The 18,178-nt window shown below is 37.5% G+C and overlaps 1 protein-coding gene across 1 annotated transcript in view; it reads left to right on the forward strand.

The window, feature by feature from the left end:
* Window positions 1-436: 436 nt before the first annotated feature.
* Window positions 437-18,178, forward strand: part of LOC129761794 (T-cell leukemia homeobox protein 3) — a 49,839-nt gene continuing 32,097 nt past the window's right edge. Inside the window, exons 1-2 of the mRNA XM_055759567.1 lie at window positions 437-1,097; window positions 8,516-8,850. Coding sequence (XP_055615542.1) covers window positions 925-1,097; window positions 8,516-8,850 — 508 coding nt within the window. The 5' untranslated portion in view covers window positions 437-924. The remainder of the gene's footprint in view (window positions 1,098-8,515; window positions 8,851-18,178) is intronic.

The raw sequence follows: 18,178 nt of genomic DNA on the forward strand, positions 1-18,178 counted from the left end.
TTCCACCATATGCGTATACCTCTTCATACGAAACCTAAATAAATGAAAAGCAAAGCAAAGAAAAACAACGCAGGACATGCACAATTGCTTACTGAGCCAAATCATGCACTCAAATAGGATAACACAACTCAACGCAGCAACTTCAGAACCGGTTTTTACTGTTCCCAGCCAACATAATGCACCCCTATTTGCACACCATCAGCAACGGTCTGTGCCACTGGTATGTGTGCCATCGCATCGGCCAATCACCGCGCCGAGTACCACTTACACCTCGTGTGTGTGTGTGTTTGATTGCTTTGTTTACTACTTCACTTCTTTGGTCCGGCATACGACTTCTGCGGGGGTGGGCGTGGCCTCGGAAACTGCCCGGACTCTTCGAACTGACGCTGTGGAAGCTGCCGTCGAATCCAATTGCACCACGGCCTTCAGTCAGTGTTCAGTCCGGTCGTCATTCGCGCGCAACCCATTCGAGAGTCCTCCGCGCGCGTTAGTGAGTGCCCGATGTGAGTTCGCTGAGGCTGGTTATTAATTCGTGAAGTGCAAAAAATAATAAGATTCCAGCATCCGCAAATAGTGGGTGCTCTTTGCGAGGATTAATTATTTTTGCCGTTGTGAATAGTGCGCGTAATGATAAAAGAAGCAATTTTAATGGATAATTTTCTGGTTCGTTTCGTTTGACATTGGAAGGCTTTCCGTTAAATAATTTTTGATGGTTCGACGACCCGAGTGTTTCCTCTGACGGAACAAAGTGTTAAGATACGGTGTGTTTGTGTGAAACATACTTCAAATTAAATCATCGTTGTCGTTTGAAAAAGAAAAAAAAAAGATTCTAAGAGTGACACAAGTGTCACAAGTGACGTGAGTGACAAATAAGGTGGTAACATTTGACAGACCAAAACATCCAAAATTCCGCCGCTAGCGATAATGTCGAGTACAACGCACGAAGAGGAGGACCTGGACCATGACCAGGAGATCAACGTGGATGCGGACTCGGATTCGCACTCGCGGATGTCATATAACAGCGCCGGATCCGAGGATATAGACCTGGACGGGGACGGTAACGGGAGCTCGTGCTACGACGAGTCGGATATTGCTAGGTACGTTTCGGAGCGACACAAGCAAGAAACTGCTACACTCCGCGCCTAAATTCAAGTGCGGTTTTCTGTGTCATTCAACTTTTATTTCTCTAGCGCTTCAAGCAGTTAACTCGCTAATTTTCAATGACTTTTAAAGTGGAGCCACATCAATATTCATCGTTGTTTTTTTCCACATCACAATGCATTTGAAACTGAATAATGGTATATATTTTTCGCTGAGGTTATCTAACAATCTGATTTATAACCCTCATTACGTCGGAATAAACAGCCTTTCGATTGCTTTTGAATTTATTACAGCTATTGACAATTACAATTACCAGTTAGGATAAAATTCGTATCAAATGATGATTTCTAAAGTAATAGCAGTGTGTAACTCGAAGCTGAGGAGTCTACATGTTTGCTTTAACTCGCAGAGAATAGATTTCAGTTCACAATTATAATTTAATCTAGGTGAACTAAGGCAACGTCTCTTGGCTTGTCCTCAATTGAAAAATCGTTCCTCGAGTCCTGCAAAGGCCACTGTCTTTCTACTTATATATTCACCAATAAATATTTAAATATTTGTTAATTTTATTTTCCTTATAATTGATTTGGATTCCGAACACTTACTGATTGATAGTTCGTCAATACCTAAAAATTAACGTTTTGTTAGCGTTACCGAACCTTTTTTGTTGATGGCGGTTCTGTAGAATTGAACGAGCTAATCGAATTGTTTTCATAGGTAAATACCTCTAAAGTGTTATGAGCATTAATAGAATCAGATATATGTATTGTTAATTGGACATTTAATATCTTTTGGGTTGTCGCGAGCTCTAAAAGCCTCTTCCGGACCACTGGTAAACTTTCGCCATTATATAAACTAAATAGTCTTTCACTTAACATCTTGATTTTTTACTATTTTTTAACCTTTTTCTTCATACCGAGATAGAAATCACAACAAATGTTCGATTTGGAGAAATAATTTTATGAATAATAATATAAAAAAATCCCAAGCAAAATCTTAGTTGTGTTTGAGTAGGAAACAACATTTCTTAATTTCTTTTAAAAATGAAACAATGTAGTAGTTCATACATTAAAAAAAGGAGGTTGTGTCCAAGAGGATATTTTTCCGAATATACTAAATTTTGTGAAAAATTTGTTACTTTTTAACTGTTGGACCGGTGTTCAATCTCCTACCATCAAATGAAAAGATGTGAATTTGAAGAATATACTGGACTGCACTCTAAGTGACTACTTTTATGCAAAACATTCATAACCAGATTTTAAATAGTTGTCGAGGTTTCGAGTTCAAAAGAAAGCTCAGACTTTTTACCTAGAATATCAAAATTTGTGGAACACTTCACTTATTTTTTAGAGATATAAATCTTTTCTTATTTTTATGCTGATTTCAACAAATTTGATCAAAATAGCTTATGAACCACGTGACCGATTTTCGACCTTGTCATAACAAATGAATAATTGTCGGAGCAAAATTTTGTAAGCATTGTAAGCAAAATTGTAAACTGTGCCTTAAAAGTCTCCACATATATGTAACCTTCTAGAATTTCGGTTTCGACAGCAGCTTTCTATAAGCTTTATATCATGTATGAAAACATAGAAAAATGCATGTAGGTATGTACAGTAGAACCTCGATTATCGGCGAGTGGATGATCGGGTTATCCGTGAATGCGAGTTCCCTAGTAAGTTTATAAACCTACCCGAAATTTGTCAGTGAGTGATAGAGTCTTGCTCTTTTGTTTTTGTCATGGCTTCCACATTACCTGATCACTGATGTACACGACCTTACAAACGGATAGTTCAATCAATTCAATTCAATCAATTTCTGTATTGATAAAACATAGTTTTCATGCTAAACTATCTTTTTTCCGTGTTTGTACCTCATTTTTAGCCCTTTATTACGTTATCCGCGATTTTCGTTATACGCGTTGATCTAGCCCGACTATTTCGCGGATAATTGGGGCTCTACTGTATTTCCTTTATTCATCAATTCCATGTAGAAATGTGCAAATCAGCTCATCATGATGAACAGCTCAGATCAGCTCAGCTCATCTAAAAGAACTGTTCTCTATGAACAGCTCTTCAGCTCAATTGGCAGTGTCGACATCTGATGGCGACTTTCAATTTGGGTCCCAAACTCGATAGTGTAATCTTTATCAGATTATAAACTACGAAGCAAGTTTTAAAATCTTCAAATTTGAATGAATTTTTTCACGTCATGTTATTATATTACTTGAAACTCGTATCTAATTTAACCATTTGCCTATACATTTCCGACATTTCTAATGAGACTTTTCATTATAATATAAAGTTATTTTCAAAAACAATCTCCTTGTGAGATTTTTTCCCCGCCCAAAAACAAAGTGTTTTTCATTGAAATAGAATACTAATTTGATACACAGAAGTTAATTTTCATTCATAATTTTAATTTTGAAAACCTATTCATTCTGCCTGAAAGTCAATTATTATCTTTGGCGCCGCCTAAACTAGTAAACAAAGCTCAATGCCGTCAACGCGAATAGAACAGTTGAAAAGACGGGGATCAAATGAAACTGAACTGATGTCATAACACGAAGAGCGAGAGGCGCTCAGTTCATTTGAGTGTTACAGCTCACACACTCTCTGCAATTCTACATCTCTTCCCTCCTGCATCATTATCAAAGTGAGCTGAAGAGCTGTTTGTATTTTTTTGCGAGCTGTTCCGTGTCAACTCACTTCAAAGAGTCGATTCTTCGGAATAGCCCATGAACGGATGGCACATCTCCAATTCCATGCATATTTAAACAAAACATATCTCAATACAGTTATTCCATGCCAAACCGATGTAGTGATTCTCAGATTTTCGTCAAAAGTGGTAATTTTGTTCTTTATCACAAAACATTAGACCCGTATTTTTTTATTTTTTTTTTATTGCGGTGCCCATTTCCATTTTAGGTCCGAAAAATCATTTTTTCCACTTTTTCCCAAAAATGACTTTTTTCAAAAATTCATAACTTTCGAACCACTGAACCGATTCAGATAATTGACATACCAAATTAAAGCCAATAACAAACGACTACAATCTATAATTACGGAAAAAATAAAATCAATTTTCTTGCCAGTTGAATGTTTTTTAACAAAGCCAGGCCAATTTGATATGTCGATCATCTAAACCGGTTTAGTGATTCAAAAGTTATGAATTTTTGAAAAAAGTCATTTTTTGGAAAAAGGGGGAAAATTGATTTTTCGGACCACCCTATAATGGAAATGGGTGCCCTAATAGAATGTTCACATATCAGGCATACCAGTCAATTACTCAAATGGTACAAAATTTAATGTGACAACAAATAACGTTGAAAAGGATATACAGAAACTAATTACATATTTACAAAAAAATATTTTTTTCGCATAATATACATCATTTGAGGAAAAACCAGAACATGTAAAGAACTAGAATGGTTCATGTTTTCTTTGATTTCTTCTTATATCAGAATTAGTATTCTAATGTCTATTAATTTTGGATTTTAGAGGAGCTTCATGGAAGTTTATCTCTTGTTAGCCATTGTAATTACTTTTTTTCATTATTAGTGTGCTGAACACTTCATTCGTCTGAAAATTTAACGCAAGCATAAAGCTATTCGTCTCAATTTGGGTCATACGGAGTCAATAAAATTTATTTTTCAAATGCATTTTACATGAAAAAAAAACTTGCAAACTATTTTCCCATGCACTATCAAATGTTTCTCCGTTAGAGGAACGAACGATTTTGTGACTCGGACTTTGTTCATTCACGTTTTTGGTCGAACTAGAGTTTACCCAAAAAAGATTTTTAGCTGTTTCCATGAAAGAAAAGGTTTAAATAATATAATTCTAGCGTCAAGGAACACTTTTTTTATCCCATTTGTTTATTTATTTAGGCTAATTAGCATTTTATCTGTAACAGAGCCGAGTTTTAATCGTGTACATGTTACATATTTTATGGATTCTATAAATTGTACATTACACAGTAGTATTCATTTAGGCGTAGGAGTATTTTTTCTGTTCCATTACATAATGATAAATTACACACTAGTAGCTAGTTAGGCGTAAGAGTATTCTTTCTGTTTTTCCATTGTTCAGCAGACCGGACAGCGGAGACGGTTGATATTGATCATTGTTGTGTTATTGATAGCCCGATGTTTTCTGCAGAGCAGAGCAGTTGTATGGATGAATCGATATTCATTCGACCGTGTATTGATCTCCATTGCTAATGTTCGTTGCGTGGACGTAGTTATTCTATAACAACACAAAGATGACCAATTGAGGGCCCTGAGTTTTGAACTCACGATCGATCGCTTAGTAAGCGAACGCACAACCAATGTGGCTACGAAGACCCCTAAAAAAACTTAACATTTGACAAGAATTAAAATTGATTTGTAAATAAGTTTAGAACACCTCAATAATACTCAAATTTCAGTTCCTACTGAAATATCAGTTGGACCCTTATGATTTTAAACGCTAGCCGTAATTTAAAAAAAATCTAGTTAGTTAATTTTTATTCGATTATTTTAACTTTTGATAACAATGCTTTCCCTATTAAATGAATTAGTATAGGAAAAGTAACATAGCATATACAAAATCTGTGACGTCACGTTCAAAATCTTCCCACCTTATATTTTCCATCTCGATGTAATTGGGAGCTGCGTTGAGACAAGTGTTGCCAACAACTCATTGTTGATTGATTGATCGCGTGGCATTAAAATCGAAAAACACAGTGAGAATAACCTTCACGTTCAACCGCCTTTGTCGAGCCTTTTTAGAACTTGGCGATCCAAAATGACCCACCGGGACGATATAACTATAGTTCCAACGCCATATCTTTGAACTCATGTTTCGACACTTGTTATGTCACCTTTCCGTAACTCTGCATCATCAATGACTTCATTAAGAGACTCCTGAGCAACTTTCATTCGCCACGGTTATTCTTCGAAATGAAAAAAAAAAATTAAACTGCGCTTATTACGCAAAGTTGAATACAAATTCTTTCTTCCATTTCATTCAACAAACGAAAATCGCCGAGCTCCTAAAAATATGTTTTAACTAACACATACAATGTGAACAACCCATACAACTGAAAATTTTATAATACTTCAGGGGCATGTTAAAAGAAAAAAACACAATATTAAATGAATTGCTCACAAAACATAAATTTAATTTTTCTGTCAAAGCAGTACCTATCGAATCGAACACAAGTTGTACCTATAAATGGAGGATGTTCGCAACCAACATAAATTAGGTTGGGGAAAAAGTAATCCATTATTTTTGGGTGAAATTCAAAATATTTTTTAATATGCTTCGGATTGTTTGATTTGGGTCAAATATGCACCGTTTTGTTGGAAAATTTGTTGCAATTCTAAAGGTAGCTCCATAATGCTTCGCTGGTAGTAGTCCTGGTCCTTATTGAAGAAAAACTCTAGCAAGAGATTGTTATAACCTTCTCTTGATCCCAATTTCTTATCACTCAGAAAGTTTTTCAATGGGGAAAATGGTGGTAAACATCCCAATCGAGCTCCAGGAGTTGTGTGACCTTCCGTTGTCCTGATGAAACACAACATCTCCTCTGTTGACCGATTCTGGACGTTTCTGGTCAATCGCTAGCTTCAAACTGTCCGTTTGTTGACCGTAGAGATCTGAATTTAGTGTATTGCACTAAAATTTTGTTTTCAAATAATATTTTTTTTTAAATTAAATTAAAAAAATAACTTTCACGTATTTTTCTATTACAATATCGGCACCATTCACACCATTCACAATTTCAGCGGCCTGGCTTGTATTTTCGCATTCAAAACAGAAAAAGTGTAAAATGTACCAAATTTACTCTTTGTTGACTTCCGTTGTGAACACCCTGTAACTCACAACTGAATTAAACAAACAAAAAACAGCAAAAGAATCTTTTTTAGTGTGAAATGTCACTTTTACATCGAGCCTAAACATGAAATTGTATGATCGATATTACGCGAGATATTGAACACTAAAGCCAGCATCCGAGAAAATAATGGATTACATTTTCCCCAACCTAATATTATCTGCAGAATTCCACGAGTATCTGGTCTATAGCTTGTCGAACCCTGACTTAGCGAGAATCCTCAGTGATGAACAAAATGTATGTCATAAGATCTCGAACAGTTTATTAACAGTCAAAAGAATATTTTGAATATTTTGAATATTTTGAAAAAACTGTTAATGTGAGAGTTCAACGAGGTTAATTATCAAAACTGAATGTTGCTAGCATATCAATAGAGATCTATAAAGTTAACAGGAAACATTCGAATATTTCAACTCGTTCTAGAATTTCAAACAAAATTAACCGAGCTCTGCAATAATTGAAAAAAAATAAAGTAAAATGTTAAATGTTAAACACATTTTACAAATCGCTTTCTGATTTCTGAATAGTCGTTGCACGTACAAAACAGACACTAATGAAGAGAAGTAGTCTATTATACAAGCATGCATTTCACGACGAATGCTTCTCTAAATTAATTTTTTTTTCGTTTTTATCGTTTTCCCAGTTAATAAATCAAAATTAAATCGTTGAAATATGCTCCATACGAAAGGAAAAGGTTGATTCTCGAACACCAACTCCATAACATAGTAATATTCCGATGAACATTTATCAGAGTAACCCAAAATTGCTTCACAACATAATGTAAAACACCGAACCATCTTGAACTCCACCAAAATCAACGCTATGAAAAACACATACTCGAATCCAATTAGCAGCTCGAGGGCTGCTCTGGAAGAAAGATAAAACCACGATAAATCCGGTAACATCTTTGGAAAGAAAAATTGCTTTACAAATTAATCCAACCCTTTAACACGGCCGTTTTCTACCCACCCAATTACGTCAAAATGATGTATTGCCCCTCTGACGCCCACACCAGGAAGAAAACGAAATATTAAACAGAGGTGTAAGCAGCCGGAGAAGACTTCTCAAACAAGCAAAACGGTTCCAGCTCCATCTTCTATCATGTCTAACCACGAAATTCTTTCCATTTTCCGTAGAGGTCTTTTTTTTGGGGGAGGGGGGAGGCAACCCTTTCATGAAACCTCTAAAAGCTTAAAGTCTTACTCATGAAATATTAATCATTCACCAGCGCCGCTTCCCAGTTCGAGTTCTTTCGAGTACGCATTTTTATCCCTGATCGCATAGCAAAATCGCATGGCCTGCGAAACCATTCCAGCCACACATACACTATCACGGCACTATCGGAATTTTAAATTCAATTTATTATAAACAATAAACATTACAAATTTATGAGATTTAGTCGGGGTTTAATTGGGGGAAACGATTACGATTACGGCGCTTCGGTGCAAGTCGTACGAAAGAGTGGCTAATTGGTACCGAGGTTTTACAAAAAAAAACAGTTTTGTTGATTTGTGTTGTTTCTCTCTCCCTCCGGCAGTGATCACCAGACCCCCTCGGAACAAACCACCCGATCCCCGAACGAGAATCTCACCTTCAGCATATCGAGGCTACTGTCGAAACCCTACGGTAAGGACAATCACAAGGATAGAGATCTCGGGGAGGATGGCGACAGCCACAAGATCGACGGCCATCACATAACCGCCCAGGGCCTTCAGTACGCCGCCGGAGCACTGTACAGCTATCCGATTTACCCACCCGGCCACGTGCTGCGAGTGCCTCCCCAGCGGGGACCCTGCAATCCACTGACCTGGTCGCTGCCCCCACTGCATCCTGCCGCACTGGCACACCAAGCCGTCAAGGACAGACTAGCCGGTAAGTGGGCGGGGTGCACCCTATCATTAATAGTGACACTAATTTCCGGTGGGTCTTGTGTCCAAAATGAAATCATGAGAAAAAATTATATATAAATATCGGGAAGGTAAGCCTGTATCATAGTCACGACATCGACAATGATCAAATGAAGAGAGAGAGCAAATGAAAATGTATCAATTTTAATCGTTTCGTGCACGTCAACAGTCGGGAATGACCGGTAGTTGGCGATTTCGTCAGCCTGGCGGGTGTTTTCTGTTGCACGACTGGGTTTCAAAAGGTGACATTAATCGGGCCTACAAATTCTCTCATTGATCGATACATTACATTCAACCTGAAATACGAAAAACGAACACAAATAATACAGTGGATAACAGAAATAAATCGTCCGAGCACAAGAATGATATTCTATTCGCGATTATGAATATACAGCAACGACATCTGTGTCTTGTTGGAGAATTAGCCTCATAAAATCCGGATTTTAGCGTTACGTAGTTTGTGCATGACGCCTAATAGGTAACGATACTCGGTATAAACAAAATATTCTCAGCGTGGAGAGATGAGAGGATCTCTTTTGAAGGGAAATTTATTCTGACCGCAAATGGTTAAAACACATTTCCTGATAGTTCCACTAAAAAAGAGCATTATAGCAAAAAAAATGATTATCGGTCACAATTACACATACGACAAAGTAAAGAACAATTCAATTCATTCATTTTACTTTGAAAGTCAACGAAAGTGCTCGCTTCACCTGAAAATCCATTATAGTTTTCGTCCTCAATAGCAACACACGAAGCTCAATACCGTCAGTGCGAATTGGGCTGAAGGTTTTGTTTTGGTCACTCAACTCATGGAGACACGTAGTTGGATTTCGGTATGAATTATTTAACCGACAAATAACAGCTAAGCGACTCACAGAGTGAAATCGATTGTCTGTAGTAAAAAAAAAATATAAAGGATTGTATCTAGGACACGACCGCATTTTCGACGTAGAACTACGGAATTTGGTTATGCAATCCGCTTGTCTATCACTAGGGATTTTTAACCGGTTTTACCGTTAATACCGGGTCTTTTTCATTACCGAATAATTTTACAATCAATAAACGGTAGTTTTGGTAATTCCCATGTTTACACCATAAATAAAATGTGTCTTCATGCTGCTTTCAGATATTACACGAGAATCAAAAAAAGATCGAGAAAACAATTGGCAGTGTTGCGTCGATTCTACGACAGTATAAGCTTAAGCGATGAAGAACTGATAACAATAAAAGAATAGGTTGAACCAGTTCTGGTCGCTGTTGAACTGCTATGTCGGAAGAACTGCTTACCCTTTATGAAGCGTCGGATTGCAATTTATGCTAAAACATCAATCGGAGCAACCATAAGAAATTTCGAAGCAGCTGCTTGAAGCCCTGATTGAAAGGATTGCAGAAAAACGTTTCGTATATGCAGATTTGTTCGCGAATATCAATAATCATTCTGCTCGTGGTCGTGACACAATTGATGGTGACTTCGGCGTCTTCTCTCAAACGTCACAGACTGCATTGGTCATTTGACAATGGTATTCGATGCTCTTCGTACTGTATACCCAACATCACTGGACTCTGGACTAGGGATACCATCTGTCCTGATTTGGCAGGGCATGTCCTGATGTTGAGATTCTATTGGTGCGTTCTGGTTTATTTTTCATATTCTAGCATTTAACCTGCTTTTTATAAGAAATTCTTGGGCGGTATTGCATAATGTCATTTTGTTGAAACAGAAGTTTGGAATCCACAATGAACCTTTACGGATAAATCTGATTTGGTAAAACATATCCAAACATCGGAACACTGCAAGAATATTCAATTGGAATTCACTTCCAAATCCATGCTGAATTGTGTGGTGTAAAAATCAGAGAATTTAGGTTTCAGAAGAAGCTCTTGTGTTTCATACATCATGAAAGCTTCAAATTCATGGTTTGTCCTCGACTGTAGCACATGATGTTTGGTGACTCGTAAACCACCCACAAATCTCCTGGATTCACACAGACCAGAAGATTATCTCCGGAGTGTTTTTATCGCATGGATCATCCGAGAAATATGTTGCATAAATAAATTTGAGTGTTTTGCTCTTTTGAAGTGCAAATCACATACAACTTGTTTTTATTTGTTTATTTATATCTCTACTCTGAACGTGCGTTTCCTCTTCTGGAGATTTCGTTATTGAGATCCGAGAAAATGGTTTATTTTAAAGAAGTTTTTAACCGGTAATTTACCGGTTTTTATCGGTTGTGAAATTTTTATTACCGAATAACCGGAATAACCGGGCAATCCCTATTTATCACTTCGGATATCATTTTAGAATACAAATTTTTGAAATAACTTTATAGTTACTTAGTTATTTTTACTACTTCAGTAGTAAAAATATTCATTCGAAATATGATCATTTGAAATTTGAACAATTTGAATGAAAAACTGCCTTCGAGCATGAGAAACTGATAAAGAATAATATGCCTCTCTAAATGGATATCGGCACCAGATGTCAACACTGTAGATCTAAATATTAGATATATAAGATATTACATATTAGAAATAGGAAATTTATTTTTCATTTATAATTTTCATCTTCATCTTCATGGTGTTCATTCCACCCGAAAATCCATTATAGTCATTGTCGCTTCCCAAACTCGTGATAGAAAGCTCAATGTCATCAACGCGAATTAACTTCTCGCTCACTAGCCCAAACATTTTCCGTATACTGCTGGCATCTTATTTGTCGTAGCAAGGGCATACAATTTCACTTCAATTTACACTCAATAACTCAATAATGAGCCGTTCGCCTTTCAATATGCTGCAAACTCGTGCAGACTGAAAATAGTGCTACTCTCTGTTCATGCTCAATAAAGAGAATATTACTTCACCTTCATACAGTCCCGTTTCGCTTCACGTTCATTTCTTTTATTCTTCACAATTCTTCAAAATATTAAAAAATAAAGCGCCCTTGGTCCCTATAAAAAACAAATACAATCAATAATTATGCAATTTTTTTTGCCATTGTAGTGTTTTCGACAGCTAGTTGACTTTAATTTGATACATCGATCATCTGAATCGGTTTAGTAGTTCGAAAGATTGAATTTTTGAAAAAGGTAATTTTTGGATAAACGGGTAAAAATTACATTTTTCGGACCACCCTAAAATGAAAATGGGCACCCCATGAAAAAAAAAAAAAATTAGTCTAATATTTTGCGATATGATGATGATGATACAAAACAAATTCTACCAATTTTCGTGAGAATCTGAGAACCACTATATCGGTTTGGCATGGAATGGTTGTATATCTGTGTTAAATCAATGTTGTGCTTGCTAGCTCGCTTACAACTGTGGTTTCATTCCATTCCATTCCATATTTAGTTTCAAACTTCTTCAGTTCATACGCCCCTAGCCCTGAGAAAGGCCCTTTCGGAAAGTAAATCTATTCCATATACTCCTCCTTCACCGGTCTTAAAAAAGGCAATCCATTCCCACTCGACGCTCGCCGGCAACGATGTTGCTCCGATGACCACCAAACGAGAAGTGGTGTGACTTCATTCCATTCCATTCTTTGTTTTTAAAAGACTTCGAACATTTTAGTTCATTCGCCTTTAACGGTGTGGCTTCAAATCGAGGATTGCTTATGTATACCAAATAAGTTGAAAACGGGCTCGTTTTTGACGGTACGAAAAGGTAAGCACACAAATCGACAGAAAAATGTATGGTAAATGATGTTAGTTGGTCCAGTCGAAAATCTGATCTTGGTTCATCTACTGTTTTGAATGCTCTAGTTCAGTGCTCCTTTGTCAAATCAGGTTGCGTTACTTGTAGTGTATTAGAGATAGGAAATTGCATTACGTAGGGCGGGAGGGAGTCCAAACTCCGGATTTTTAGAGTTTACGTAATTAATTCGTAGTGAATTTTCGATTCGATTGGTATGCAAACCATCATCGCTGTGAAAATAGTTATTAACATTAACTTTATTTCATGAAAACGTGACTTGTGTTCTGATTAGGCACCCTTCCCGAAAGTCATAGTTTTACGTCAAAAAATGTTTCTTGTGGCTGACGGTTAAAGGCGTATAAACTTTATAGTTTATAGCAATTCTAATAGAAAAAAATCAATCTATTGTGATTGACGGTTTTATATCTTGTTTTGAATCCTTCGTTTCTTGTTTTCTATATCCATTTAACAGTTCTTATTGTAACTTTTTTCATGATTTCCATAATTTGGTTAATTGGTTAGTTGGCCACAAATTGGTTTGGTTGAGAATTTTACCATTGAAACGTTGAATTTAAATACAGCATTAGTTTTTGGTCTTTGATTCGTTATTAAGTTGTCATTTATTTTCTGTTGGAACCTTTTTACCTCTTTATTCATTTAAAAAATAAAAATCATCAGAAAACATTGGACTTGTATTTTTTTTATTTCGCAAAATACGAATGAATTAGAGTTTAACAGAAAAACCCAGAAAACAAGTTCTCAAACAGTTCATCTCCCCTAATCGAGAACAAACAAACAGAAATCACTATAATCAACAACGGTTAGCTCCGGATTCAACGACACATTTGCGAAATCAAACTGTTCAGCCTAAACAAACCGTTCCAACGTTGAGCACGAGCCCAAAAAACCCAATTCATGAATGAAGCGGCGGAGCCCCGATTGAAGACGACAAAGCAGGGAAGCGCCGAAACCGAAACAAAAAAGGGAACAAGGGAGAAAAAAGATACATCCCGATACCACCCGGATTCCACACACACTGTGTTTTAATCTTTTAAGTGCGGAAACTTGTTCGTCACTGGTCGATAACAAGGGGCATGGGTCCCTCGCTGACCCAAGCTAGCTGATCGGCAAAGCTCGTGGCTCTCGAGGGAATATTGAAAATTTGTCAACACACTCCCGGAGATATGTGTGTGTATGTTATGTTGACGCCATTCGATTCCTTCTCCGACTTTCATGCTTTCATGACAAACAAGCCGTTTACATTTGACGCTAATTGAAATTAATATATTACCCTGACGAGGCCGAGATAACGATGTCTGGGTCTGTCAGCGCTTGTGATCTGACTCATGGTCGGAGGATTTGATGAGGATTTCTGGTGCATCGGAAAATGTTCTAAATAACTTCCTCTTTCAGCTTTTGTTTTTTTTTCTCTCGATCTGCGAAGGTTAATCCCATGCCCATCAGTTGACCAGCAGAAGACGCAAAAAACAGCAAAACAATTTCCTCCAGCGGACAACCTGAAATTAAATTCATCTTCATCACACTAATCACCACCTTTTGTCCTCAGGCAAAAGACCCTAGTTTTCATCAAATTGTCACGAAATGCACGATATTTCAGACCAGCCAGCTGGTCTTTATGGCAACTGGCAACAACAGAGCTGTCACAAGATTTGACGTTGGGCCAGCAGTCAGCCAAAAGGCGGTGGTGTGGCTGGCCAGCCTATAATTTAGTATCATCCGCCCGCACCATCGGTGGTTTGCATTCGCGTGCTGTAAGAAGGTTCCGTTGTCCGAGCGAAACACAGATTGTGTCGATTGGGAAGCAGTTTTTTCCAGACATTTTTTTTGCCCTGTAATGTGATCGTAATAATTTTTAATAATACTGTTCCATTGAGGCTCTTGGGGATCCATGGCATCCCGTCGAGATCAACGATTGATTGTAATCAGCTGTTTCCCGTGACAAACAGAGAAACCTGCTTTGTAATCATACCTTAGGTTTTCACTAAAATTCAGTTGAATTACGCAGATCAGATAAAAAAATATCTCCGGTTTCTATCGCAGTATTTGAAACCTTTTCACGATCTCCCATAGGTTCTCTACAGGGTTCAGACCCGGTGTCTGCGCGTTTCACTCCGTGACGATCACTTTGTTATCCTGGAACCACTTTTCGACGGTCTTGTCGGTGTGCTTCGGATCGTTATCCTGCATGAACTGCCATTTCTCGGACATCTTCCACTCGGCGTGTGGCAGCATAACATCCCTTAGGATTTGAGTGTAGAGGAACCGATCCATGATCTTATCCATCCAGTCCAGAGGACCAATCCCTTACCAAGAGAAGCACCCTCACGCCGTAACGTTCCCTCCTCCATGCTTGAATGTTTTCGTGGTATACTGTGGCATGTAAGCGCAGCCTATTGGGCGATGAACCCAAATTTTTCGTCCGAGCCGATGAGGTTTATCTCCGTCTCATCTGACCACAGTATATTTCGCCACTGTTTTTCCTTCCAATCGAAGTGGTCCTTCACGAACTTCAATCACGCCTTCAGATGCTTCGGCGTCAGCATCGGGACCTTGCGGGAGCTTTCACCGCCTATCCCCTGCTCCACCAGCCGCCGCTGAACTGTCCGGAAACTGACGGACAAGTTCAGTTCGTCCCGGATCTTTCTCGAGGCCTTGAAGGGATCTTTTTTGGAGGCTCGCTTTATGGCAGAGTCAACTTTCGCGGTCGTTTTCCTTGGGTGTCCAGTCGTTTCAGATTGTTTTCCGGTCGTGGAGGACATCAAATTCAAAGGTTTTGGATCGTCTCAAGCACTATGCGATTTCGCGTTGGCTGCTGCCTGCCTTGGACATTTTGCGGATGACCATCCGCAGTGTTTCCGTGCAATTATGCGCGCGACTCATCTTTCGTTGACTGAAACTAAGTTCGAAAATTAAAACCTTACATACTTCTTGTTTACATGATAAACATATGAAAAACACAGAATACCACTGAGGAACAATCAATTTTCTTCAAAAATCGAACGAAACAAGAACCACTAATTTTCGGAAACAAAAGAAAATTGATTTCGAAATCACTGTGTTCTTCATTTTTCCAACTGAATCAAATGCGATCACGCGTACACATGCCGTTGAGCCATTTGCTTCAAAACATGTCAAAATGTCAGAACACAAACAATCGAGGGGTCTTCTAATGGAAACTTATCGAAAACATATCGACCTTGACCTTCGTTGTCATAAAGAGGCTTTAAACTTTTCAGTTCATTCGCCCCTAACATATAGACTTTCGACTCACTTCGTTTAGTCACTGTTTTTTAAGTGAAATTTAAGTGAAACTCTTTTTTCAGTATTCCATTAGAGAAACTTTAAAAGAATATAATAAAAAAAGATATCGAAAAAGATCCATACAAATCAAACACAAATTTCTGCATTACTGCCATACAAATGAAGTATACATTTCCGCATAATTCAGGAACTAATCAAGCAAACGGAACTAAATTGGGCATGTGGAGGTTTTAGGGTGCAATAAATGTTTCTATGGTGGTTCGACACTCCTCCCCCCCTCTTAGGGTGCGCTGTCATACAAATGAAAACAAATTTCTGCATAACTCGAAAACTAATCAAGCAAATGGGGCCAAAATTGGCACGTGTAGATTTTAGGGGACACGAAACGTTTCTATGGTGAATAAACACTCCTCCCCTCTCTCTAAGGGGAGAAGAGGGGAGGGGTCTGTCTTCATTCTATCATATTTTCTGTATCAAACATTTATTCCATGTAACGGAGAAGCATGTTATTTGCAAGTGGTTGAAAAATCTTGAACGAGAATTGTGTCTGAAAATAATTTAATATTATAATGATGAGTTTGGGTAGAAGTACTAGAAATCTTTTAGTAAAAGGTAAATTCAACGGGGTCGAAGATCAATCAATGAACAGTTTTGCGATTGAACTCATGAACTTGCGCTTAGTAAGAAAACGTGAATGTTTGAAGGTATAGATAACAATAAACAAATTTTGGGCGGGACGAAGTTTGCCGGGTCAGCTAGTAATGAATAATAAATAAAGGAAGGCACACCGTATTTTGGGTATACCGTCGAAGGTAAAAAGTTAAATTCTGAATACTATCAGGCTCGATTCCAATAAAATTTTGTATGTTTTCTCCTAGTGATGGCAATATATAGTGTTGTAATTGAGAACATATATAATGATCAATTGGTCGGTGTTCAGTCAGACCTGACTAAGTAACATAATTATGATTTCGAGATAATCGAACCTAAAGAATAAAGTGGTGTAGTTTTTGTAGATCTCGATCATTCTCCTTAATTGTTTTTCTACAGTTCCTAGTTGCTGTTTAGCAAGGTGGTATAACGGTATTATTACAAAAAGAAACCTTTTTAAGGTCAATCAAGAGGGTTTTACGAATGGCTACATGTACTTGATCCACTCTGACTGAACGAAAACATATTTTTCAGAGACTTGTTCACCTATGACTAAACATTTTGATGATGAAATCATATAATTTAGTAAGTAGAATTTCCTACACTAAACTTATACAGTAAAACAAACTGATTTTATGGCTAGAAACAGTATTTTACTTACCAAAAATAATCGATTAGTATGTATTTTCAAGAACAATTCTTGATTTTCTATAAAATATGTTTCAACGGAAAGGGGTTTAGCGTGATTATGAAAAAGAGTACTGGCAATCAATGAAAGAACACGGTTTGATTTAAAATCAACCATGATAAATTTAGTAAATACAATTTTTTACTCACTTGAGCTTGGTCCACTCTGACTGAACAAAATATAGTATGAGTTACTTTTCCGTGTTCACTCAAGGACAAAAGGGAAGAATATTCTGATGCGAAGAAATCCAACATTTCATTTGAAGTTCCTTCCGTTTTCTGGTTGTCACAAAAACGTGGCTTCTCTTTAGTCGCTACGATGGTATGCACTTGGTCCACTCTGACTGCATATTATTATCAGTTTTTGCTGATCAGTCAAAATAAAATCATGCAATAAATCTGACCATTTGCAACATAAGTGTGATTTGGTAGAAGTAGAATGTAGGTTAACGAATTCTTGATTGTTTGCCACTTATTACTCATTTTTTCTTATTTTGTTACTTAGTCCGGCCTGTCTGAACACCAACCAATTAACCCTTTCACGTACAACATCGAGTCTCTCTCGTAGTGCGCTTGCAACGCAGGAAGCACAGAGACGCTCAGCAGAGAAGTTAAATTACTCGATGCGTGATCCATCGAAGCGTTTGTATTTGGTCCGCTCTTTCGAAAATTAAAACGTAGGGGAAGGGGTTAAGGTTAATGATTTATTTTTGTCAACATCTAATGTTCAGATTTCCTGGAGTACTGAAGGCAATTATTTGCTCAGTTTGAACAAAATTTCAAGTGAAAATCATGGATGCAACATATGTTTCCACTAATAAACTGGTACAAGACTGTGTTTATTTTTCCAACACTTGTGATCAGATGAGGATCATGTGTAGAATGTTCGTGGGATGAACTGTCGAAGCTGGCAATCCGCTCACTAATATTAACCATGTGTCATTATCATTTCAATTTAATTTGGGCAACATCCTCCG

Source organism: Toxorhynchites rutilus, chromosome 1 (genome assembly GCF_029784135.1).
Source record: "Toxorhynchites rutilus septentrionalis strain SRP chromosome 1, ASM2978413v1, whole genome shotgun sequence".
Classification (NCBI taxonomy): Eukaryota; Metazoa; Arthropoda; class Insecta; order Diptera; family Culicidae; genus Toxorhynchites; species Toxorhynchites rutilus.